Source organism: Choloepus didactylus, chromosome 2, assembly GCF_015220235.1.
Source record: "Choloepus didactylus isolate mChoDid1 chromosome 2, mChoDid1.pri, whole genome shotgun sequence".
NCBI classification, from domain to species: domain Eukaryota; kingdom Metazoa; phylum Chordata; class Mammalia; order Pilosa; family Megalonychidae; genus Choloepus; species Choloepus didactylus.
The window spans coordinates 144,231,211-144,259,008 of NC_051308.1; the positions used below are offsets into that span (position 1 = coordinate 144,231,211).

Genomic DNA, 27,798 nt, shown 5'->3' on the forward strand with positions numbered 1-27,798 from the left:
ATATCTCACACTTGTCTTATTATTCCAAACATATAGTATCATTGAATAAAATTTCTCTGTACAGTTCCTTAAAACATCAGCACTGTCAATAGTTGTGAACACTGTTTTCTTCTTGATGGGGAAAAAAGATTGTTTCTGGTAGAAATAAGATATATATGAAAAATATACATTGAACACTAATAAAATCTAAAATTTGCACCCTCATGAAGTGTTGCTCTCTGAGATACAAATGCAAGTCATCTGTTAGGGATTGATTTGTGTCTGTCTTTTTAGTCTTAATGCAATGATTAATAGAAAGGAATAATGTTGCGATGGATTTCATTAAATACCTGCCATTCTTCTTGAAAAATCTTTAGTATCTATTAAGTATATTCAGTGCTGGCACAATGATTGATAATAAAAACATAGGACTAGATGAATTGCTCCATGATTTTCATCACAATATTTTAGTTTGCTTAAAAGTATATGTTAGGAGAGAGGAGCTAAGATGGCAGCACAGAGAGGAGTGGAAGACTGTTAGTCTCCCCCGGAACAATTCATAAATGACCAAAAACTAGTAAATAACCTGGAATAACTGCAGGGAGACAAACGTGACTTTCCACTCATCATCCACCAACCTGAATTGGGAGGAATGCCCGAGATGACAGTATAAAATGTGTAAGTAAAACTACGGACCTGTGCTGAGAGCCGAGAGCTGAGAGCCCCTCCCTCATGGAAGCCTCGTGGTGTTAGAGAGCAGCACTCTCTCAGCCCAGCACCAACTGGGGTTTTAATGTTAACTGCTCAATACAGACAGCGAATCCTCAACAAGCAGATAGAGGCTTTTGGTGACAACTGACTTTGGGAGAGTCAGGGGACATATCTGTCTCAGGACGGGGAGCCCAGAAGATCGAGTGCTATCTCTGGCTGATGCAGGAACCTGGGAGCTTTTCTGTCCCTTCCTCTCTCTGTGGAGAAAACCTTAGCCATATTCAGCCTGCAGCAATTTGCAGTAAAGACAGCCTCAGCCATTTTAAAGTCAAAACACTTTGATCAGCAGAGTCAGAGAAACAAAGAACTTATTGATATGCAGATGACCTCTCTGGAGGGGGCATAGCTTCCCAAGAGGAAAGGGAGGGGCCCAGCTCTAATGCCCACCTTTCTGGAACCAGACCCCAAAGCCTGGGGGAGGAGAGCCACAGACCACACCCTCTTACACCAGCTGGTGACAGTCTAACAGATGCACCTCCCGGGCAGAAAAGCACAGGTGTATCAATTCTCTAAGAAAAACCATCAGAGAAACCAGATACTAAATATTTCCTCCTTCTGTGACCTGACCCTGTTCTTATTTGGGAAAACCTGATATGGGTGGCCTAGGAGGTCAGATGCCTAGACAACAGAAAACTACAACCTACACTGAGAAAAATGAATGTATGGCCCAGTCAAAGGAACAAACATACACTTTAACTGAGATACAGGAATTTAAACAACTAATGCTAAATCAATTCAAAAAAGTTTAGAGAATATTTCACAAAAGAGATAGAGGCTGTAAAGAAAACACTGGGCATACAGAAGGCAGAAATCGAAAGTTCAAGAAAACAACTAGTAGAATCTATGGAAATTAAAGGCTCAACACAAGAGACAAAAGACACAATGGAAACATACAACAGCAGATCTCAAGAGGCAGAACAAAACACTCAAAGGAGCAGATGGAGAAAAGAATGAAAAAATATGAACGTCTCTGGGAACTTAAGGATGAAACAAAGTACAAGAATGTATGTATCACTGGTGTCCCAGAAGGAGAAGAGAAGGGAAAAGGGTCAGAAATAGTAATAGAGGAAATAATCAATGAAAATTTCTCATCTCTTATGAAAGACATAAAATTACAGTTCCAAGAAGTGCAGCATACTCCAAACAGAATAGAACTGAATAGGCCTATGCCAAGACACTTAATAATCAGATTATCAAATGTCAAAGACAAAGAGAGAATCCTGAAAGCAGCAAGAGAAAAGCAATCTGTCACATACAAGGTATTAATAAAAATAATGATAAAAAGAGTAAGTTTCTTAAAGAATATAGCATTCATAAACTTGTATATACCTTATGATATATCCTTATACAAAATTAGTAAGAATTATTTGAATGTGGTTCATTTGATGTAATGAATCATTTTTATTTAAGATAATTAACAATTTCAATTGTAGTGAGAAACAAATAATTGCTTAGGAAATTTAATGAAAGCATTTGAGAGCATGGGTTGTATATTAAAATTTATATCAATATGTTTCTTCCACTTATTTAATTCTTGATTCAGTCTTCTTTTTAATGCAATTGAGTAGGCCCATGTATATTAGGATGCATTTCTAATCTCCAGTTATCCAGGTATATATATACAATGAACACTAGTACCTAGATTTAATTAATTCATTCCTTTTTTCCTTCATTCTTTACATTGGTTTTTATTTGGGCTGAACAAGGAAAGTAGCTGGTAACATAAAAATTTGTTATTGTAAAATGAAACTCATGACTGGCAAATACCCATGAGAACAATCATCTGAAGCTGATAGGATGGGGGACGATCTCTCCAGTCACTATGTCTCCATCATTCTCTGTTGTCTTCTTATTATTCTGTGGTCCCAACAAGATGTAGCATTGATTGTCTGGCCCCTGTCAGCTCTAGTTTCCAACTCATGCATTGAACACTTATCTGAATGAGTAAGTGCTAGGCAGTGTCTGATGCTAAGGATACGGTGGTGACAAAGAAAAGAATGATCCTAGCACTCACAGAGCTTGCTGTCTAGTAAGAAAGACAAGCAAGCAGTTATAATAAAGTGGGAAGTGAGAGAATGTTATGGTAGCCTGTAGGTGGAAAACCTGATAGCTGAGCAGGGAGGGAAAGTTGAGCTGAGGAGACTATTCAAGGCAGAAGGAGTAGGATGTTCAAATATTGTAGACTTGCATGGGTTGATTTGAACCCGAATATGACTTCAAATTGGTTAAATTGCTCATGACCAAATATAAACACATATTTTCAAAGTATATTTGGTCAACTGCAACTATTTAATTCAATTGCAACCTCAAATCCCAGATGCAACATATAAAGTATACTGGGAGAATAACAACTTATGGATCAGTACCTTTGTCTATACAATAAGCAATCATACCTAACTTTAAAGATTGTTAGGGTTGGATTTAAGCACTTAAGATAGTGACTTATAAAAAAAAAGGTGTTAATAAAAGGAAGCTACAGTCAATTGATTAATTCATTCATCACAATAAATTGCTCATATAATTATTTTTCTTCTAATTTTAGTGCTGTATTTAGAGAATGGAAGTCCTCCCAACATAACATGTTTTTGTTTGTTTGTTTGTTTCCTAAAAATATTTGTCTCAGGCATCATCTTTTCTAAAAATTTTGCTTCCCTCCTGTGCAGCAAACTTTCTCTCATACTGTAACAGGACGATATTTAAAAGTAAATCCTGCACATAACACATTACATCAGAATAATCTTTCTATAAGTACTCTGTTCCCCAGGGTGCTCCTTTACTGGAAGGGTCTATATTTTATTCATACTGCTGTTTCGCACATAGAGGGCACATAATATTTACCTCACTGAAGTGACAATTGAGGGCAATGGAATATTTTGACTTCAAATTACACAGAATTTTTACCATGCCAGATGTCTTAGAAAAATATCTACATTGATAATATGAAAATAATGAAACACAATCTTTAAGAATTACTAATACATAAGTAATTTTATTTTCTGGAAGTTTGCCATGATGTGGTTTCCTCCATTTTTTGGTAATTTTTATTTAACATCTAGATTTTAATTGTACATGTATTTGCATAAAAGTTTATTTTTTTTCTAATGAGTAACTGTTCAGAATTTCATGCTAGTTCAACTTACCCTCTTTTCATTTTTTAAACCTGATAATCAAAGTTGTTAGCACCAAAAAGAAAACAACTCCTGATCCCTTTCATTACAGCCACATGGAGATTGTGTGTGCATAAAACATGTTGGGCAGGTTTATGTTTTAATCATTGTTTGTATGGCAATGTTTGGTTTGGTAAATATATAGTATATGGTAAAGTCTAATGAAGATGGTCCCATGATAAAAGAAACTTGAATATATTCAGTAGGCTGTGTCAGTAACCATATGCATTATCTGCCTTAGAACTGTAAAGTGCCTGTATTCACAATTTGAGTGTGGAAAGGAATCTCAGATACAATTAGTCCAACCCCTTCCAATTTATAGATGAGGAAAGGGTTTCAGGGAACTTAGGTGAATGGCAGGATTGAGACCAAGAACACAGGCTGTCAGCACTAGGCTCTTTGTTACACTTAGTTCGTTTATCCCCATAGATTGACAAACCGTTTTCTGGTATTTGAATAAAATTGTGCTCTATGAACCAAAATTTTTTTTCAGTTTGAGTTATGCCAGAAAAAAATGAATTTTTGTGCCTAAATTTCTTCTGCACAACTTTTTCTGTCTGGGTTCCAAGTGTGATGGGGATGATTTTGATCTCTCATTCCACTAAAGTTTAGAGCATTTACTTCAGAAGTCGAGTATTGGGGTTAATATGTTAGTAAGATGGGCTTCAAGAATTATCATTTATCTTTCATGTCATTTCTCTTCACCTATAATGTGTAATTACCTATTCTCAGGTAATTATTTTTCTTCTAATTTTAGTGCTAATATTTAGAGAAAGGAAGTCCTTTCCAACAATAACACATTTTACTTTTGTTTATTTTTTGTTTGTTTTCTAAAAATATTTGTCTCAGGCATCATCTTTTCTAAAAATTTTGCTTCCCTCATGGGTTCTCAAATTTAATACTTAGGTCCCTGACTTGATTTTATTTTTTAAAAGATAATACCATAGACAGTAATAAGTCAGATGAAATAATGTAATTATGTTTCTTTATTAAAGAAAGTGTGGGTTTACTGAACAGTCATTGAAGAATGAATAGAAATAGTGTAATTTTAACATCTCAGTTTGGAAGAAATTTTTTTTTCTGTGATATAACTTATAGAGAGAAATACAATATTAAAAGACATTCATAAATAGCCCTTGTTAAAAGCATTTAAGGATGGGCAGCAGAGGCAAGTGATGTGCTAGACTCCAAGAGGAGTTTTATCAATTTCAAAATTAAAAACAATTTTCTAGGGTAAACAGAATGATTAATAAAACAATAAAAATAATCAGTCCTGAATTTTTTAATGAAATGACTCACATTAGTTTCCAACTGAAAGCAATAAAGTTTATTTACTTTCCTAATAAATAATGATTTTGCCTCTCAATGTAAAATTCAGATTTGTCATTATAATGTTACCTGGATTATCTAAACATTAACATCTTCAAAACTAGTGGGCTTCCCAGGGAAGTGTGGATTCCGGTAAACCCAGGTGAACTGTTCTTATTGAGCAATAAATCATTGGCAATGAGGTAAGAGAGAGGCACAGGCTTTTTAAAGAGCTTTGCTCAGTCATCTAAAGGCTGGTTCAGAATTAAAAGGCAGTTCTTCAAATTCCTACTGGGAAGCAGGGGTTCCAACTGGGTTAAGATGTGCTCCATTTTGAAATATTGGCCTATAATGGAGGGTGGAACCACCAGCAAAAGGAGCTCACTCTGTGAGAGCAGAGGCTATCGACAACTCAGCTCTTGGTTGAGGAGACTCAATCCCAATTTTTGTTACATTTGAAATACAGTCCCCACTTTTGAGGTCCCACTTTTAACTGTTGTGAAAAAAAACTGTCAGGTAGCCCAAATGTTCCTTTTCAAAGGATGAGTGCAGTGAATATTAGGTACTCAGGATTCCCTTTGATTTCTTTTACAAAGGAAGAGAATTACAAAGAAAATAACACAGAAGGGTCTCCTGGAAGGCATGTAATTTGAGGTAACTTACTCTTGGATGCACAAAATAGTAATCTTTCTGCATGCAAGCATTCAAAAGGCAACCAGACTATCATTCTGCTAATTAGATTACCCAAAGAAACTGAAAGGAGCAAAATGAAAACTGTCATTTTTATTATGATTTCTCTTAGACCTACACTGGTGAAAGAATATCTCTTTAGAAATCACCAGAAATTATTTCTTGTTCTGTACTGAAATCAAGGTAAATACCTGCCAAAACATAAACCTCTTATGACATATGCAGAATGTAACTGTCCTTTTGCAGTTCATCCTTCTGATAGGGATAAAAATGAAACTTTTCTGAAATTTCCAAGTGTATTTTATTTGTTATGATTTACCTGTAGCTTATTTTGCTATTGCTTGGTTAATAAGAATAAAGTGGTTGGGGAAGAATTATGGCCACCAAACACATGTTTATTTTCATTATGTACCATTTTAGAGACTAGGAGAGATTAAAATGAGGCTGGAAGGTCAGAAATAATGGGGTGATTATGCAAGGAAATCTATTTAAAAATGCTCCTCTAGAAGAATATTTATTTATAAGGAACTGTCCTTTGGTATTACTGAGGAGGAACTGTGTTTCCTTAGTGGTTGTTATGCATTTATTGGAGTATATCACTGGAATCAAAAATTTTGAAGTTCAGTGAAATCCTGTTGGGTACCTCTTTAGTGCTAGGCAGTCACTGTACCCTGTTCTGTGATGATGGAAAAGGAAGAAGACCTCTCTGAATAGTTCCCAAACTATTGGGAAGGTCAGATGGTAAACTATGTTATTAAGTGAAAAAAAAAAATTATTGAAAGCCACTAACAAAGTGCCTAACAGATAGTGAGTATTCAGTTTTTGGTAACTGGATGTAATTTCAACATCAGTAAACCCGGTAATAAGCCCTCAAGTAGCAACTTCAGGGCTAGTTCTAGGTCTTTTTCGTTGTTTTATATGACGTAGTGCTGGTTATATTGTATGTCTCTATAAATGTTAAATAACTATTGATGAAAAGTAAAATAATCTCTAAACAGTCCAAGTACTTTGACATTGGTAGGGAAGGGAGCAAATTATAAAGGATGCAAATATAAAATATTTTGATTTAGCACAAGATCATGCTCCTCTTAATGCAGCTATCTTAATTTCTCAGGTGGCAAAATAGCATGTGTGGAAACCAATGGGTATTACAGTGTTTCTCAAACACTTCATGACCAATTGTTCATTTGCAAGATTAATTTATTAAATATAAGAATCATATTTTTTGTTAATAGATTGACTAGCATATGCCAAAGTGCATTAGACTTAGGAAAGATAAGTTCATGTAATAGTTCTGCACTTATAAATTTCTTATTAAAAAACAATAAGTATATAGTGGATTTCCTTTTGAAGATAACTATAAAAATTTGACAATCATAGTATTCAAAAGATCAGTCTCTGGAGACAAATGGCCTGGGATAAAATCCTTAGTGTGTGAACTTGGGCACAGTTTGCCCATCTAGAAAATGGAAATAGTGATTTTATCTCTGTAAAAGGGCTATCTTGGGGATTGAATTAGATAGACTATAGAGATTTACTGTAATGCCTGGCACATAGTATGTGCCCAGTGAATACTGACTTTCTTATTAATCAAGGGAAAATAATACATGTTGGATATATTTTTCCATGAACCTTTAAAAGCTTGAATCACTTTCTTGTGGTATTGATTAACCAATTTGTTTCCTTTATTATATTGTTTTTGGCTGTTGAATCTTCAGCTTAGAAAAAATTAAATCTTAGAAAATTAATGAATGGACTGACATGGAGTTGAATTTTGTTTAAAAGAAAGGGATCTCTGCACCTAAAGAGCTAAATTGCCTTGGATTAAGTTTTGTCACATTATGAAACAATGGGGAACTATATTCCAAGAAAATCTATTGCAAAATTTTCTTTTGATATTGTCAGCAATAAACAACATAAAATAACTTTTGTGTATAATTGATTTGTAATTGTATTACAGTTATCTGAAATGAAATGAAAAAAATGTGCTTTATTCCTATTTATTTTTGGGCATTCTTAAATTTTAGAGATTTGCTTTAATTTACTAAATTTTAGGACAGGATTAATGCATGCTGTTTTCTCAATACTATAAATTACATTTTTTCACTATGTGTATTGGCAATCTGAGAAAAAATTATCCCAAGACTCACTATTTTAAATATATTTCAGTGTTTATTAGATATTTTAATTTACTTTTGACATTTTTAGGTGTATAAATCATTGACTTCATTTCTCATAGGTTTGTAAAGTATTTAGATGCATTTGAAGTAGAATGCCCCCACCTCCCCACCCCCACACATATGTTTGTAGAGCTATTTACTTGAATTTCTGGTCTTTTTCTCCCCCCTTTTTTTCAGAATCATGCTGTGTTCATCGAAGTGTATTGTGTACATATGAAATTGTCTGTCATGTGTATTTCAAATAAAAAGGAGTTGAATATTGCTACTTTTAAAGGTATAGAGGTATATATCTGCAACTCTTTAGGAAGTTAGAAAGGCAGCTGATGTATCTCAAAGTTTGGAATTCATGATGCAGCTATACCAGAGGTTAAAATCAATTAGATAGAACCTCACATATGGTGCACATTCAATAGAATGCTGAAGCTGGCTTGTATCAGCTCTTGAGAGCTGACTGTTAAATATGCAGGAATTTTGTGAGCTGGTTTTAAAAAAAGCCTTGAAAAATTAAATTATATAAACTTAAAATAAATCATATTTAAAAAGAAATGCAATAAATAGTAAAAACTTATAATTTTTTAGTTATTTACTTAATTTCCCCATTAACTATGTACTTGATGTTATGTCTATTGTATCTGATTGTTGGAAATTCTGATTTCTACAGTGATGGAAATGTCCTGTAATACATTAGCAACAGCACATGTAACTACTGAGCTCTTGAAATATGGTTAGTGCTACTGAGGAATGGAATTTTTAATTGTATTTAATTTTAATTAATTTACATTTGAATAGTCAAATGTCGCTAGTGGCTACCATGTTGAAAAATATGAGTTTAGATAGACTCTGTCTCATGGACTTTGAATACTAGGTGAATTGAGAAGGGATATCTGCTATGTGGCTAGGCACTTTTCTAAAGTGCTTTACATGCATTAACTCATTTAATCCCTCATAGTAGTCCTAGGAATTGAATATTATTTACCGCACTTTACAGTTGAGGAGATTGAGACATAGAAATTGTAAGAGACATAGAAATTGTCACATACCGTGACAATGATGGAGGTCAAGACTCAAACCCAAATAATCTAGTTTCACCAACCAGACCTGTTAAAATATACTGCCCTTTGTGCTAAAATTTACAAAACTGCAAAAAAAGTTTTTCAAATGTTGACTTCATAAGAAATTCTACCAAGAGCAATCAATCCTGCTGTGAAACTAAGGGAAAATCCAGTGCAAGTTACAAAAAAAAAAAAAAAAAAAAAAAAAAGGTGAAGGACTAATATCAATTCATAGATTACTGTATTGAGCAAGGTGGTATGTTCAGTATATACTGAGCAACTTAATAAGGTGCAGAGCCTGGGGTTGAAGAGATCGGGGGTAACCATTCACATTCTAGTACGTGTAGGACATCATGCCTATAGTATAGTGTGCTTGCATTCATTCCTTCACACCTCTTGAGAGCATCCACTTCTGTGTTGGGCACTAACAAACATAGAGATCACTATTTGCATTTAACAGTTTTTCTAAAGAATATTTAAAGGCTTCATTCAAAAATAATTAAAAATTTCTTAGGATAAATATATACATATTGGATATTTTTGGATAATTGCTACTTGATTTGCATACCATTCACTAGAATTTGTGGCAGATATTTTAAGTGTATCAAAAATAAATTATTTCTTGTTCTGTGTCATTGCAGCAAGGCAGACATTTCACAAATCATATTTGTCCTAGTTTGCTAATGCTGCAGAATACAAAACACCAGAGATAGATTGGCTTTTATAAAAAGGGGGTTTATTTGGCTATACAGTTACAGTCTTAAGGCCATAAAGTGTCCAAGGTAACACATCAGTAATCAGGTACCTTCACTGGAGGATGGCGAATGGCATCCTGAAAACCTCTGTTAGCTGGGAAGGCACGTGGCTGGCGTCTGCTCCAAAGTTCTGGTTTTAAAATGGCTTTCTCCCAGGACATTCCTCTCTAGCAAGCTTGCTCCTCTTCAAAAGGTCACTCACAGCTGCACTGAGTTCCTTTTCTTTGAGTCAGTTCATTTACATGGCTCCACTGATCAAGGCCCACCCTGAATGGGTGGGGCCATGCCTCCATGGGAGTATCCCACCAGAGTCACCACCCACAGTTGGGTGGGGCACATCTCCATGCAAACAACCTAATCCAAACATTCCAACTTAAACCCCACTATTATGTCTGCCCCACAAGATTGCATCAAAGAATATGGCTTTTTCTGGGGGACATAATACATTCAAACCAGCACAATATTCTATTTGGTTATTGCAATTTACCTTCACATTCGTAAGATTTTCAGCCTGCGAAATTCATAAATAGCTATTTTAAACCCTCCTATATTGTATGAGATGTCAGCAGCAAATGAATCTTAAACTAAAACAAAACAATTATATGTCTTCTGCATCCGAAGTTTGATAAATTACAATGTTAATCTATAAATGCTAGTAAATTTTAGCATGGGAAAGTTATGTTTTTAATTGCTGGTTTGCAAAGCTTAGGAATATTCAACTGAATATGAAAAAATAGTATTTATTTAATTCCTAAATGATATTATCTGTGGTTGTCCATGATCATATAAAATGCATCTTTTAAATATGTATTTGTGTAAAGTATGTGGCAGAATTTACAGTATTGCATTAGGAAAATATTATAAATAGATTTTGACTACACTTTTATGAATAATTTCATAATATAGTTTATGGATTTAGAACTTATGGTTCAGATCATAGCATTTTCTAGGAAGTGATAAAAATATTAATGTGTATTATACTATAATCAGTTAAGATGCATGCTGTATCTCTGTAGTAACTAGTAAGAGAAAAGAAGACTATCCCACAGCTAGCTGAGGAAGTGGAATGAAAGAATAAAAACATACTTTTTTATCTGTCTCAAAGAAAGAAATGAGAGAATGTTAATATAAATACTTGATCAAAAGGGGTTTCCCTTTTCAGATTGCATAGAAAAAAATAAAAGTTATAAAAAATATTGATTCAAAAATAATAGAGAAAATCTGTGCCATTTGGATAACACAAGGAAGGGCAGTGATATGTATCTATAATTTGTGAAACCCTAAATTGTTACTGGAACTCAGAAATGATTATATTACTAATCTAATTTTAAGTTTGTTATATATATGCATGTGTATGTGTGTGTATATGTGTATAGTCCCTTGTCCTGGAAATTGAAAGATGAATTCAGAGACGGTGTCAGCCCTTAAAGAACTTATGATCTGACCTTGTGATAGGAAAGCCAAGGAACTAATTTAATTTAATTTCTCTCATTTCTTTCTTTTGGATTTATAAAGAATACTTTTATTCCACTTCCTCCACACACACCCAAACTAATTAAACATTCTTTTTATTCTTTTATAAATATTTTAGTTGTTTCTATAGAGATACAGTCTGCATCCTTAACTGCTTAAAGTATAATCTACATTAGTATTTTCATCACTTCCTAGACCATGCTAGGCTCATAGTACACTTTAGGTGTAACCTCTCATGACTATTGTTATACATTTTCATTTTAATTCATCTTAAACACCACATGCCATTATCATTATTACTTTTTTTCAGTCAATATTAATTTATATTTATCCACGTATTTATAATTTCCAGTGCCTTTGTTACTGCCTGCATTTTTGTGTTTCCATCTAGGATAATTTTCTTTCTTTCTGAAGAACTTCCTTGAGTATTCTTTAGTATTTATTTTATTGCTGCCAGCAAATTCTCTCTGCAAATATCTATTTCATCTTCACACTTGAAGGATATTTTTCTTTTCAATAGAATTTTAGGTAGAAGGTATTTTCTTTCAGTGCTCAAAAGATACCATTTCATTGTCTTCTGACTTCCATCATTCCTTTTGAGAGGAAAGCTGTCAGACTTATTGCTGCTGATATTGTGTCTTTATTCTTTGGTTGCTTTCAGTACTTTGTTTTTCTTACAGTAGTTGTCAGCAATTTTACTGTGATATGCCTAAGTGATTTTCTTTGTACTTACCTTGCTTAAGATTTTAGCATTTCATGAATCTGTGCCATGAGGTCTTATTAGTTTGGGGCAAATTCTTGATCTATTTCTCTTAAAATGTTGCTTCTGCTTAATTCACTCTCTCCTTCCCTTTTAAGCCTCCGATTACATACACATTAGTTCTTTTTATGTTCCCCTTTATGTTCTTTTCTGTGTTTTCCTTCCTAGTTGCTGTCCGTGCTTCTGCCTTCATAGCTTTTACTGACTTGTCTTCCAGTTCACTAATCCTTTTTTGCTGACCTGTTCAATATGCCATTACATATATTTATTTATTTTAATTTTTGTATTTTTTTCTCTTTTAATTTTTTGAACCAATCCCAGATTTCTGGTGAAGTTCTCTTTTTCTTTTTATTTTTCAACATGTTAATCTTAGTTATATTAAAGTATATGTTTGATAGCTAAAATTATTGTGGGTGTCTTTCTGTTTTCTTGGTTCTTTTTCTTGGCATGCCTGAACTTGTCACTCAAAAGCTACACATTATATATGAAAAGTTGTAGCAACTGTGGTTGACTTATCATACTTGAGAATGGTGCACTCTAACATTTATTAGGTAGAGTGAAGACAAATCACCTTTATGCAAATCTGGGGCTGAACTGACTTGAGTTTGAGTTGATTGTCCATCTCTGGGTTTCCCCAATTATAGAACGTAGGCTTCCAGAAGTGTTTTACAAGGCTTTTCTTGTTTTAGCCACTCCTGCACTCCAGCTTTTATTTCCTTTAGACCATGAGAGTGAAGAAAGCTCCCTTCTGTTTTAGAGAAGCTTTCTATTTAGATTCTTAACCTGTTATCCTATGCAGTGCAAGAATTAAGCTTACTTCTCTGTACTTTCTTTTGTTCCAGCTTCCTGGCTCCTTGATTTCTCAAAACTCTGAGTCTTTCTAGTTCTAGAAGATTGCCAAATCTCTCTTGATGTCTCTTCTGAGCTGTGTGCCTCTGCAAGCTGACTAACCTTCCTCCTTTTGCTGAGAAATGGCAAATGCCCTCAAGGGAAAAGTGACTGCTGTTTTCTCCTCTCTGAGTCCTTGAGTCTGGTTTGTTTCAGTAGCTCTCTACTGCTTCAAAATGATTTTTAAAATTTTATCCTTCAAAAGCAAAAGTCAACAATTTATTTACTAAATGTTTACTATGTGCCCGGCCTGGTGTCAACTGCTGTTAATAATATGGTATGGTGTTAAAAAAAAGAAAGAAAGAAAGGAAAGAAAGGAAAGAAAAGAAAAGAAAGAAAAAGAAAGACAGAAAGATCCAAGACATGTTGTGCAGCCATGTGTGCTTATATATATGACATGTTCTCTGACTCAAGGAGATAACATTCTACTGACTAACAGGGAAATGTGACCCATGAATGGTTGGTAAACTGGTGAGGGGTTATGCTAGAAACATACTATCTGTGCTGTAGGAGCTCAGAGGAAGGGCACTGAATCAGGCTTAGAGGAGTTAGTAGGGAAGGTGAGTCAGGACTGCTTCCTAGAGGAGACATCACCCCAGACAGGAATATCAACGATTGAGAAAGTATTAGTCAGGCATAAGTCATCATCTACTTGATGCAACATAACTTTTAAAGTATGACATATTAATACTGATAATGTGCTGCTTATTGCTATTTGAAAACACCAATGGATTTGAAACATTAAAATACGTTTTGTGGATGTGAAAGTTAGTTTTTAAATTTTAACCATGGTAATTTATTTCTCCACAGGTGTTTAAAGCAATGAATATCCCACAAATCAGAAATCCTTCTCTGCCTCCCCCTGAAAAAATGCCTGAAGCCTATTCTGCAAAGATTGCTCTTTTTGGTGCTGGGCCTGCAAGTATAAGTTGTGCTTCCTTTCTGGCTCGATTAGGCTACTCTGACATCACTATATTTGAAAAACAAGAATATGCTGGTGGTTTAAGGTAATGCCTACATGTATTTCATGATTATAGTGTCAAAAATGATGAGAGTAAAACAAATACAAATATTGTTGGTTAATAAACATAGAAATTTCAGGCTCTCAGATGATACTTTAAATGTTCTTTTTCCAAATGCTTAAACTTTGATTAAATTATTCGCTTTGAATTTTGCAATTGGCTTCAAGTAATATATCTTTCAAATTTTCTTTGCCTGGTTCTGTGATTTTAAGACAAGTAATAACAAAATTTTTTATGGAGAGAGGAAATAATCATATGAAAGCTTGTTTCATTCCTTTGAATCTTTCTTTTAATGGAGATATATCTGACAATTATAGAAGGTAAAGGTGGGGAAAACCTAGCCCCATAGAATATTAGACTAAACATTTTGTTGTTTACTTAGTTGCTACTCCCATGTTTTCAGTTACATCTCTTAAATCTTGCATTTGATCACTATTATGTCAGAATCTGCTGAAAATATATTCTAATGTACATTTATGCAGTATTTCCCCATTAGTATCTCATTAACATTTGATATTAGCAGCATCATTATTTTAAACCAGGGTTCAGTCACATAAACATTTTATTCATGTGAGGATTCATACATTGAAATGGCAACTGTTCAACTTTCAGATATTAAAAACAAACTTGGCTTTATTTAAAATAAATGGAACTCGATAATGGATATAAATTGCATTTATGATTGGAAAGAAATAAAATTTATTTTAAGTAGGGAGTCAATATTGCTTAAAACATTAGATGTATAAATGAGAAAAATTTGGGTGGTAAATTAATATTAATCAATTAATTGCTAATTTTCCCTAAATGTGTCATCTTGCATCAGAAAATCATGGATTATAAAATACAACTGTTCAGCTTATCTCTTGATAATACCTAAGTAGAATTTAAATTTGTTTAGTTACTGAACAATCCTTAAGCAATAAATATACCATATTTAGTGATCTCAGACAATAAATTTAATCAAGTTGTGACTATCATTTGTACTTCTATTTTTTTATATTTTCTGGTACCTCTGAATATGTGTTCATAAATGTGTAAATTTGAATATTGGTCAAAAGACAATATGCTAAAGAAAGTTAGACTATCATTAATATAAAACTATTTAGCTGAATAATCAAGCAAAATTATCACCCACATGGAAGACCTTTTAGAGAGAATATGAAGAATAAATAACCTGATTGTCAAGAAATAATTTTTTTTTGTATTGATGTTTCAACCAATATGAATTTTAAGGGATTACATACATTTGATAAGTTCTTTCTGGAAATTAAAATACTGAATACATTATTTTGCTGGAAGGATTTAGATTATCTTTTTTAATGGCATTTTGCCACAGCTTTATTAATTAGAAAAAAAAATCCATTAACCACATATGTGCCAGCATTGTATACTTTTTTCTACTATACACATCAGTGACTATGTGTTACTTTAAAAAGTATGAACTTAGTTATTGTGTGCCCTGGAAGCCTATGAAAAATTTCTTTGCCCTTAATTGGCTTTTCACAAGATGCCTAAAATTCAAACACTGACAATTCTACATTAATAAATTTTGTAGAAGATTATGGTGATTGTTGGCATTTCTATCTCATTTTAACTCAAATGAAGAATAGGCATTTCTAAATCATATAAATTGGCACAAAACTTTCATTTTTACATATTTGATAAATATTTTTTAGTAGGACAAATTACCCTGGATTAATAACCAACCATTTTTGTTTTCCTTCTCCTTTTTTTCAAATCACTCGATTTATTTTCTTTCCTTTGCCTTTGAATGTTCCCGGTGTCTAGGGAAAAAATGAATTGTTTAATCAGCCTCATTTGGGAGGTCCCATGGTAGAGGTATTCTGTGTCCCTGTTAAAGGATTATAAAAACTGACACTGGAATTTAGCCAGAATTACAACCACAACACTTTCCTGTTAATTTATTTTCTCACTCACAGATGCCTCTCATTCTCTTGTACCTTCAAAGTAGCTAAAAAAGATTAAATTAGCTCTGTATTTCAAATCAATTGCTTAAAGAGGTGGTGTCAAGTTTTATCTTTCCTCTCCTTTGCATCCATACAGGTTCTGTTATCCCAGGTGAATTAGTATCACAACCATTTTTAAAAAAAATCATTCTAGTTGGTAAAGATATCCAGGACTTAATCCCTATTATTTGAACAGAGTTGATTAGCTTTGATGCGTCAGCAAATTCGTAAAATAATCAGTAGTTTTTCTTTCCTTCTACTGTGGCTTCTTTTTTCAGGACGTGAGATTTAAAGGGTGAAAAGGGCTTGAAATCATAACAAAAATAAATAAAGATGGTCTTAACTGTATTTATACATGCACATATTATTTTCTGATGTTTTATTTTACTTTTAATATGTATGAATGGTGACATTTTCGTTAGGTGGAAAAGTCAGAGAAACAATGTACTTTGCCTTCGTTTATAGTTTTTTTTCACTATTTCTATTGCATTTCATGTTGATTGACAGTAAAAAGAAAGGGGGTCTAGCTGAAATAGTTGTAGCAATAGGAAATATTTTGAGAACATGTGTAATCCATTGAAAGAGAAAAAAATATCTGGTACCTTTGAAATAATGACCAGAAGCAAAGCTCTATCAAAGTGTGAGAACTGTGATTTAAGAAGAATGTTAAGGGTGTTTTTATAGGTAAATTCCACCTACAGGAAAGAAATGTGAACATAGAAGAAAGGCAGTGCTTGCACGTTTCTATCATATTATATGGCACGCTTCTGTTTTTAGTGAAGGATACATGGTTTCCACTAAGAAAAATTTCCTTTAAAACTTTATGCTGTTAAAAGTGCACAGATAGAAGAAAACATGGGAAGTAATCATTTCAATCAAATTCCATCTTCTATACTTTATGCCCTCTTATCACCTGTCTTCAGGGTTAATCCTCATTTACTGTCATGATTTTATTTACCACCTATGTTAAAATTATTTAACAATCTATGTTGGCCCTGACCTCTCTTCTAACAACAGACTCATATGTTCAAACCCTGGACATCTCTTCACAAACTTCACCACACTAATACTGCTCATTTTCCTGTGTTTTCTATCTTAGTGAATGTCCTAGCCCAGAAATATGGGAGTTATCTGGACTACACTTCAATTTCCTGTCAATTATATTTTGTGAATATTTTTAAAAATGTCTTCACATCCCTCCATCTGTGATGTCTTTAACATCTCATTTCTTATATAACTGTGGTAGCCTCAACAGTTTTCTTTGCTTCCTAACTTGCCTTTTTCAAATCCATTCTCCTTGCAATTTCCAAATCTGATTTCATCCCTTTCCTGCTTGACATGTTTCAGTAACTCCCCATCACCTCAGTGCTAAAGGCTCTGGCCTGGCACAGAAGACCTTCCGTCACCTGACATCTACCTATATTTTCTCCTTCCCTTCATTGGTCACCTACTATGTGCTGGTCATTATCTTACTCAATAGGGGTACAACAGTGAACAAAGCAAAGACTGCTGTCATAGGTCTTACATTCTTGTGGTGAGGGGTCAGACAGTAAACAAATAAATAAAAATATGTCTGGTGATGAAAAGTGCAATGAGGTTGTTTAAAGAATGGTAAAATTTAGTGGCATATCTGGTGTTATTTGATGCTCTGAGTGGATAATTTTTTAACAAGTTTTTGCTCTAGTTTATGCAATAAACTTATTTTCAATAAAAATCAGTAATCAGTAATCATAATTAGTTTGTGATTCATTTTTATAAAACAAAATATTTAACAATCAAAACACAATTAATTCAGTTATGAAAGATATAGTTCACAAATAAAAACTATGTGTTCACACAAAATGACAGTAATACATTTTACTTCGTGTGCTATCATTTCTGAATCAGTTATTCAAACATTAGCATATATAGTATTTCGGGGTGGAAACACAAATGGTTCATAGGGAGTGGGAATGAAGAATGCTTGTAGCTGAATCAGCATGTGTCAGGGGTCACGGTATAAACAGAAATTCTCCGAATTAACTTCCCTGTATAAGTCAATGTTTATTAGAGCATGGGAAATTTAAAGCTTACATATCTATCATTAATACTTTATAGTAACTGTAGCAATTATTTAGAATTTGAATGCACCAAAAAATGTTTTGGGGTGGCGTTGTTTGTAATATCACTAACATTGTTTAAAATTACCAGTTCATGATGATAATAAAAAGCAGATTTATTTACTAGGTTTTATCATTGTTTTTAAATCGTCTAAAGATGATACACCTTCTTATTGCCTGCACCTGGGCTTGGTCTTGCCCTAGTAAAGGAAGAGAGTAAGATGGTGGAGCTGTGGAAATCATCATATCTTGATGACGATAAAGGCCTTGAGGCAAGGAAGAATTCACCTGGAGCCCAGGGTTTCTACTCCTGGCTGTATTGTCCCATCTACAATGTGCTGATTCCCCTTTGCTCCATTTCCTAACTCCTGAACAAACCACACACAATAGCCCCTAACGCACCCACTCCATCCCTCCCCACCTGCCCTGCCTTCCTCCTGCTGGTCATGTCCCCCATCCTGAGATTCCTCCTTTCTTCCCCACTTCTCTGAAAACTGATCATTTGTCACGTTTCACCTGCTTGAGTATGTCATCCTACAATAAGCTTCCCTTCCTTTGATTCACTCTTATTTTTGATATTTTTCGTTTGTCACCTTGTGTATCTCCCATCTGTCTGCTGGCCTCATCCATTGGTGAAAATAAATATGTTGCATTTATAACAATCAATAATCAACACCATCTCCCGCCTACTTGGTTGTGAGACAATCTAAACTTTTTGTTATCACACATTCTGCTTATTTATTCTAGGAGATGCTGGGAAATGTGAATATTACACATGTATTCATTTAACATGTGTCAAGCACTTTGTTAAGTACTGTTACAATGGTGACAGAGCTGTATGGGGAATCTAAGCAGAGCTGAAGCCCAGCAGCTTGGCCTTCCATTTGCACTGGCACCTACTTCTTCAGCTTTCAGAGTTATCCTGCTATGGACTCCAGTGCATATCAAGGCTGGACGTCTGTCTGTGTTCACATGCAATCCATAAGAGTTAACAATCTTTCTGCTTGAAGGCCAAGACCTCAGTGGTGCCCAGAGCTTTCAGAGGACCTGTGACGCAGTGTGGCTGGATTCTACAAGTCAGCTTTTAATAGATTCTTACCTGTGCCCTAAGCCCAAATTCATTCTTCCGTATAAGCTTCTATTCCTAACTAAACTGAAAGCTCCTTTAGTGTGAGACCTTAGTTTTATGTTGTTTAATACTTTGCATTTTCTATGGCACTGAGTATGGTGCCTTGCTGATTTTTGGTGAGTGGAAATTAGTTGACTGATTGAGTCTTTAAGCCACCAAACAATGAAAAGCCTACACATACATACTTTGGAAGACTTGGCATTGAATGTTCCAGAATGTTCATCTTCAGCAATTATTTATTTATTTATTTAACAAATTAATCACTATGATGCTTGGATGTCTCTTTCATTGCATAAACCACATTCTGCAGTAATTTTCTGTGTTGTATTTATTTCCTCACCAGACTGAGAACTCTCTAAAATTGGGAATGGGGTAAAATTCACTATTAAATCCCTGTACCTAACACTTTGCTGGCACTTTGTAGCTGCCCATTGAATAAAGAAATGAGTGAATGAATTAATGACTGAATGAACAAATTTCTGTATATTCATAAATACCTATATCATTTCTTATAAATATAAAATATATTGAAAATTTATTTGAGCTTAGCTGTCATACTCTAAACTATTATACTATGAATAGTAGTATTATAAGACATCTATTTTTTTCTCATGTTTTTTTTGAGTTCAGAAAATGAGCACTGATTTTATTATTTTAGGAATTCATAGAATTGTGGTTATATAAATCAGTCAAATACTTTACTGAACTTAAAAGTGTTGGAATTGCTTTTGACCAATTATCCTTTTACTATTTTCCATTACTTATGATATATTTATTTTCACATCTTTTCTACTGTACCTTTGGTCTATGTAGTATTTTATCTTGCAAAAAACTTTTGGATATCCTTTCGCCCATATTTTGTGATATGTAAAATATTCTTGGAAGAGATCCTACTGATTGATAAAGACATACTGCATGTCTTAAGATTGGTAATTTTTTCTTATTCCCTTTTTTTTTTTTAGTGCTTCTGAAATCCCTCAGTTCCGGCTGCCATATGACGTGGTGAATTTTGAGATTGAGCTTATGAAGGATCTTGGAGTAAAGGTAAGTGAAAACATAGCATCTACATGTTTATTGCTGAAAGAGAAAGGAGCAAACTCTACAGTAAAGCTTAGCAGCAAAATGTCACGCATTTTAGGAAAGAACAATTAAAAGCTACACCAGGCAGAAGCAGAAAGATCCTTCCCCTTGCTTAGGGCATTTGTCTGTCTACTGTCTGAATGCCACTAGCCTGGAAAAGGGCAATCAATAGTTCTCATCTGGCACGCCTGCACGTGATTAATTGTCTGTAAGAAACAAATTCCTAAATTGCTTTAGGGGTTCAGTGCAGCTAATACAAGGATTTGGTTTCTTTAATCACGTTTTTTCCATGCAAGTTGTGTGCGCTCTGAAACATTTCGCATTTCACAATTTGGAACGAAATTTCTTATAGAGGTTTATTTCCCCAATTATATGCATCTTATTAGAATTGTTAATGTGATAATCCTTTCTCAACATAAACACTAAATCAGCAGCATAAAAAGCAACAGCTTTGTATTTTTCATTTTTTTTGTGTGTGAAACAAATATTTTGTTCTTTTAAGATCATTGAAAAATGAACACATTGTACTTTTGAAAATGTATCTTCAGATGTGCCTATTCTTTTCAATTAATTAAGAGTATTATACTGTGGCTCTTCACTTGAACATGTTGTTATTTTTGTTTGTATAATTCAATAGATTAGTAAAGTGCCATGATTTACATAATAGATTGTGTAAGTACATGCAGAAGGTATTTTGTAAAGTGATTAGCAAACTGCTCATGGCTCTTGCATTTAGCAATAAAAATTTAAATTAATCCATGATAGGGGGGACACTGGAAACAATATTTTGTGCTGTTACACTTAGAATTGCAATTTATTTGGCAGTGGTGGGGTGATGATATATTTACACATAATCACTAAACAAAAATTCTGAAAATAAGATGTGCCGCAACTCTATGAAAACTCCATGTTCAAAAATATAACGTTCAAAATAAATAATTTAGGGGAGTTTATTTGCTTTAGAAAAATGTCTTTAGGAAAGTTCTTTAAATGTCTTCCATTTTTAATATAAGTTCTTACCTAAATCTCATTAAATAAGGAAATGCTTATTTATTGAGTCTTCAAACTGATATATTAGTGTCATTATTAATTGAAGATGAATCAAAAATTAATTTAAGACAGTTCTAAATTTATCATATACATAATTGCAAGATTGCATTTGATTTTCACAGGACCAGATATATTACTTAAATTAAGGCATACCTATAACTCTGATTTGAAAATTCATCAAGATAGGGTAACATCCAATGAACTGAGTGCCAGAAAAGAAACATTTTCTTTATAAACATGCCACTTTCTAACCTTATATTCAGAAAACCATGGCAAAATCAATTAATATTCCTAGCCTTGGCCAATATCTGTTCAAAAGTAAAAGTATGTTATTACCATTTCTGTTAAATATAAACATATCTGTTTATGCATAGAATATATCTGGAAGGATATAAGAAACTGATAGCATTGATTACTTCTGGAAAAGTCTAGGAAGGATTTATCACCATTTTGTACCTAACAATTTATTATATTATCAGGAAAAAAGTAAAACCTAAATTACAGAGGAGGTTTTTAATACTTTCTGGTCTACTTCTCAAGTTGTTTTAAGATGCAAAGCTAAGTATTCAAACTTGCTTCGTAAACAATAAACCACTATATACAATTCTGAGACAGCAGTGTTGCTCTTCATCACACACATTCTTGTAATCTGCTTTCTGTTTGCACCTCTCGACTTATACTATGTATTTTGAAGTTAGCAATAACTTCCTTGGCACCAAAACAAACCTCTGAATGTTACCACAAATGACATATATACTCTTTTTCTTGTTTCTTTTTTTTAACTTTTTCCCATTGTCTAGAGTTATCTTGTTTATCTTCCAACATTTTTTTTTTTGCTTTTTTAAAAATTATTGTTACTTCTAGTAGGTTTCTTTCATTTATTCAACAAATAATTACTCAGAATTTACTTTTGCCAAGCAATATGCTAAGTACTAGTCTAGAAACATCCTTTTTTAAAATTCCAGTCATGTATTCTTAGTAATTTAATGAGCATACCTTTTATCCAAATAATAAAGTTCATCATACCCAAAACTAAGCTCAATTCATCCTCTTCCCTCTCAGCTATTTCCTTCAGCTAAATTTCCTGTTTGATAATTTCAAGTCATTTCATATCTAATAGTCCTTTAGACTATTTCATGGTTGTTCTAAATTTTTTCTGTTATTTCTCATGAATTTTTCAAGTTAAATGTCATATAAAATGATGAAAATTTTCATTTGTATTTTATCTGTACGTTTCTTTACTTGCCCTATTTCATTGACTGGATTCTTTAATATGTTATAAAGGAGTAATGACATATGACATCTTTTTCTTATTTCTGGTAGCATTTTTAATCACATTGAATAAATATATTATTTTTCTATTCTTAGTTTACCAAAAATTCAATTAAAATTTTTTTCCAATTTTGATAAGGAAGGGGTGCTACATTTTTTTCAGTTATACTTTTTTAATTCTCCATTAATATGTTGAATTTTATTAATCTTTGCATTTCTGTAATACATTGGTTTTCACACCTAGTATTATTATATCTGTGCATGTAAAAATAGATTCATTTTGCTAGTGTCATTTAAAATACTTCCTTTTACATTCACTTGTTTGTGCAATGACTTTTTACATTGGAACTATAACAGAGAATAAGTCGAATACTGTTATTAGCCTCATGGAATTTCAAGTTTACTGAAAGTTGTATTTTGTTTTTCTTTGCTTTATTTTTTTATTTGTTATCTCTGTGAGATTTTGTTAATAGAATTATGCTGGCCTTATAAAAATAAACTTGGGAACATTCATTAGTTTATGGTTAGTAAGAAAATAATTAAGGGACCTCTTTTCTGCTAAATTTGAAAAGTTAAAATTTTATCCTACTGACTCCACAGCATTTTTACAAGGCAGAACTTTGACAGTCTTTTTATATCTTCATTGGCTATTGATTATTTCCACTTGTTTTATTCTTAAAATCAATTCACCAGTGTATATTTTCCTAGAAATATATTCTACTTCATTGAAATTTTTGGAGTTATTAGCATAGATTTAAACATGGCATTCCTTTATACAATAAAAAATATCTCATCTTGTACCTGTGATTATATTTATCATTTCCAAAGGTGTACATCATGTTTTCTTTACTTTTTTTCTTGATAAGACTAGATAGTGGTTTATCTGGTTAATGTATTATTTAAAAGAATCAGCTCTTAGAGTTTTATGTTTTCTTATTCATGAATTGCAGACTTTATCTTTCCAATTATTTTCCCCGCTATCGTTACACTTATTTATTATTTTTTGTTAGCCTCTTGAATTGCATACTTATGTAATTTTCATTTTTCTAGACTGAGTAATGAAAGCATTTAAAGTTATTAATTTGTCTTGGAATAATTTTGTCAGAATCCGTAAGTTTTCATTCTTTTATTATCATTACTTAACTTGAGTAATTGTCTTTTTGTTTGTCCCGTTCATATAAGAGTTGTTTAGGATAATGTTTTTATTTTGCTACTGCATTATTTAATTATTTATTTAGTTTTGCATCTCCTTTAATTGCATATGTTTGTGTGTGTGTGTGTGTATAAGTGTTTTTTCATTCCAACATGTTTCTTATTTCATCTCTCATTGCTTGTTTCATAAAGTCACTTTCTTCTTGCATTTTAAGACCAGAAAAAGATATCTGATACTCATTTTTAGTTTTGGAAGTAAATTGTTTGCAAAAGTTCATTCTTACTATTTCTTGAATGCTATTGTCTTTTTTATGTTGTAGAATCTTTTAATAGGTATTATATCTGATTTTGTTTTCTTTGTTTTACTTTCCTCTTTTCGTCATTCTGGAATGAAGGGATGTATATCAAGTAGACTTGTGTTTTCCCCAAAAGAAATATGCAAGTATTTTCCTAAAAGGTAATTAGTGAATTTTCCTTAAGGCTGCTCCCTGTCCATCTTACTTTCTTAAAGCCCTATTCTACTTTTTGAAGCTTGGGTTCTAGTTGGTTAGTTATTTAGTTAGTTCAGTGGATCAGCTTCTGAAGACTTTGGGTTAAAGAGCCATAGCTATAGGTGATACCATCCCAGGGACATGGGTTTTGCTCTATTTCTTCTCTGTCTTGACTTGGACACCAAGGTCCACCTTTCTAAATGTACTGTGTAATTTGCTGAATCTGCTTTAGAGGGCCATATTGGCAGCATCTATTCTTTCTGCCTTTTCCTTGTTGTAAATGTTAAGCAACAGACATGTTTGCCTATCTGTGCAATTGTTCTTCTTTACCTCTAATTGTTGTCCCTGTATATTAATAAGTGTTGGTGGGATTCACTCAGTATTTATTCCACTTACGTCTTCTTACACTGCTTTGCCTTCTGAGAACTGGGACCTTTAAATTCAAATGAACCCTTCTGTCTTTGTGCTGTTGTTTTTGATCCACTCCATCTAGTTTGTGTCTAGTATTTAAAAAAAAAAAAGTCACTTAAAATGTGTCACCTTTCCTAGATTCTAAGATATTTCCCCCCATTTTTTTTTCTATTCATGTCTTTATTTTATTACTCATCTAACCATACACTGTATAAAGGGGATATTACACTCAAGGTTTTTACAATCACATGATCACAAGATAAAAATTATATAGTTAGACAATCATCATACAGGATCAGGGCTACTGGGTTATGGTTCAACACTTTCAAGTATTTCCTTCTTGGTGTTCTAATACACTAGAAACTAAAAACAAATATCTATATAATGATTCAGTGGTCATAATCTTTTGCTAAATCCTAATTTCTCTGTTACAACTCCTCCCTCTCATTTGATCATTCTCTTCAATCTTCAGGATATCTGGGCAATGACTATTCTAACATCTTGGTGCTGAAAAGGGGTGTTGATACTATGGGTTAGCATAGTGAAACTGACTAATGTTCTTGGAGAGACTGGTACCTCTGGGTTTCAGGGCTTATCTGACATAGGAACAATCTGGAGGTTTTAAGTTTCTGAAAAAATAAACTTAATAAGGAAAACTTTTGTAGAGTCTTAGATAGAGCCCAGAGTATTCTTTAAGGTTTTCAGAATACTGTACCTTGGGGCTTGGCATACTGTAGCAATTTGCAACATCTGGCTGAAGCTTGCATAAGAGTAACCTCCAGAATGACCTCTCTACTCTATTTGAAATCTCCTAGCCTCTGAAGCCCTATTTTGTTTCATTTCTTTTCCCCATTTTGGTCAAGAAGGCATTGTCAGTCCCATGATGCCAGGGCCAGGCCCATCACTTGGAGTCATGTCCCACATTGCCTGGGAGACTTACACTCCTGGAAGTCATGTGCCATATAGGGGGGAAGGTAATAAGTTTATTAGCAGGATTTGGCCTAGAGAGAGAGAGGCCACATCTGAACAACAAAATAGGTTTCCTGAGGGTGACTCTTAGCATAATTATAAGTAGGCCCAGATTGCCATTACAGAAATGTTTCATAAGGGCAAGCCTCAAGATCGAGGGCTTGACTTATTAAATTGTATTTCCCCCCATTTTTACCTTCCTTATATCATTTGATTTTGAATTCGGGATTTAGACATATGTCAATCCATTTCTAAAGATTATTTTAAAAAAACAGTTCAATCGTTCGTACTTATGTTTTTGTATTCCTTATTAACTGTTTAATAATCTGACCTATTTAAACCCTTTAATGTTCTAATAAAGGATTACAAGACATATTGAATTTGACTAGTTCTTTAAGCCTTTATTTTGAATGAAATAAAATCTCATATAATTCTGTTAAATGTTTAAAACTTCTTAGACCATGAGTGAATTTGATACCTCAGAGATATTTACCTACTTAGGGTGTGAGCCTTTTTCACTTAAAAAAAAAAAAAAAATCTCTTCATATACTTTGAGGATGGATTTAAATTTTTCAAATAGTAATTGACTTAGTAAGTTACCAGCATTTTGGAATTCACAAAATTTGAGGCCATTCTAACCTTTGCAAAGTATGATTTTCTATCATATCTGATATTGCTTCCTTTCTCTTTGGCCATGTTCACGATAGAATTTAAAATTTTCTTTTCACTTTCCTTATCAGCAGGAAATGCAATTTTTAACTTATAAAGTATGCTCCCAATTGATTTTATACAAAGGATCATTTCTAGTATAATAGAATTATTTTCTCTTTAGAATAAATAGCCTTTTAGTTGTTTTATTTTTACAAAATCTCTAGGTGTTATAGTATAAATTTTAATACAGATCTCTGCAAATTAATTTTAATCCAAAGTGCATTTAAAATCTCATGATATATGTGTCAGGCAGTATTACTAGCCTTGATTCATTTACAGTAAGTACTCTTTTATATATAATTACATAACTCAGATTTATATGAGAATGATTATTTTTCTTTCATAGCTATTGTAACATTCTAATGACTTCATTTTCCATGTCTAAAAATGTAAAAACTGCAGTTTTTTACATTTAAATTTTTTTAAATGTAATTTTTTCTAAATATGCTTAAAATATATATATATATTTGCATTTCACAAAATATTTTGATAGAATTCTATGCTGAATAAATTTACTTTGTAATTTCTATGCATTTCTTTTGCTTAATCATTTGAGTCAAAATACCTATTAAGGGATCTTTCTTGATAACCTCTCTACATCAGCTTGGTTTTCATGATGGTTATATGAAATAAAGAATTTGCATTATTGTAGGTTATTATCAGGAAATAAATATAAAGTCATATCATATCTCTACTAGAAGGAGAGAAACATGTGCATCAATAATAGATGACAATTTTTGAGTCTAAAGAAAGCTAAATATTACTTTTAAAGTTCCTCCATCTTTTTTCCTATTTTGGAGCATTTGGAAATATTTTATCTGTTTAAACGGGTATTCTATCCAGAAACTCTGAAGGTCATGTACATTGCTATCTGTGTGTTTGTTTTTTACAGTGGGTAGCACATAATGCTGTATTTGAGGAAAGAATACCACTGAAAACAAAGTTATAAACCTTAATCCTTCATAATAAATAGTATTTATTATATATAATAATATATACACACACACACAGTATGAATGTAAAAAGAAAGTTTTAATTAAGCCACAATTTGTAAAATAGATGGAACTTTAGCTCAGGGCCTGTGATTTTCTGCCTTTCTATTTGTGTGAAGGTGTAGCTTTTAACACAGAACTTGAAATGGAGTGAATTTTTATTTTGAATTTAGCTAGGAAGTTTGAAAATCCAATCATGTATTACCAAAGCTATTAGAGGAAGGCAGAATATGTACTATAATCCACATTTCAGGACATCAAAAATTGCATATATAACAGTATGGGAGGAAAAGGAACAAAAACACAGACAAAATGACCACTATATAATTTTTCCAACACCCTATATACTTAACAATAAATGTTAAGGCTTCATAATGTACCAGAAACATGAATGTTTTCAATGCTTGTAGTCATCTTGTAATACTGGTTT

General features: G+C 32.9%; 1 protein-coding gene across 3 annotated transcripts in view; it reads left to right on the plus strand.

Annotated features, from left to right (window-relative positions):
• Positions 1–27,798, plus strand: part of DPYD (dihydropyrimidine dehydrogenase) — a 943,583-nt gene that overhangs the window by 274,720 nt on the left and 641,065 nt on the right. For all 3 annotated transcript variants that reach the window (XM_037826568.1, XM_037826567.1, XM_037826569.1), the window contains 2 exons: positions 13,834–14,030; positions 20,203–20,284. In XM_037826568.1, coding sequence (XP_037682496.1) covers positions 13,834–14,030; positions 20,203–20,284 — 279 coding nt within the window. The remainder of the gene's footprint in view (positions 1–13,833; positions 14,031–20,202; positions 20,285–27,798) is intronic.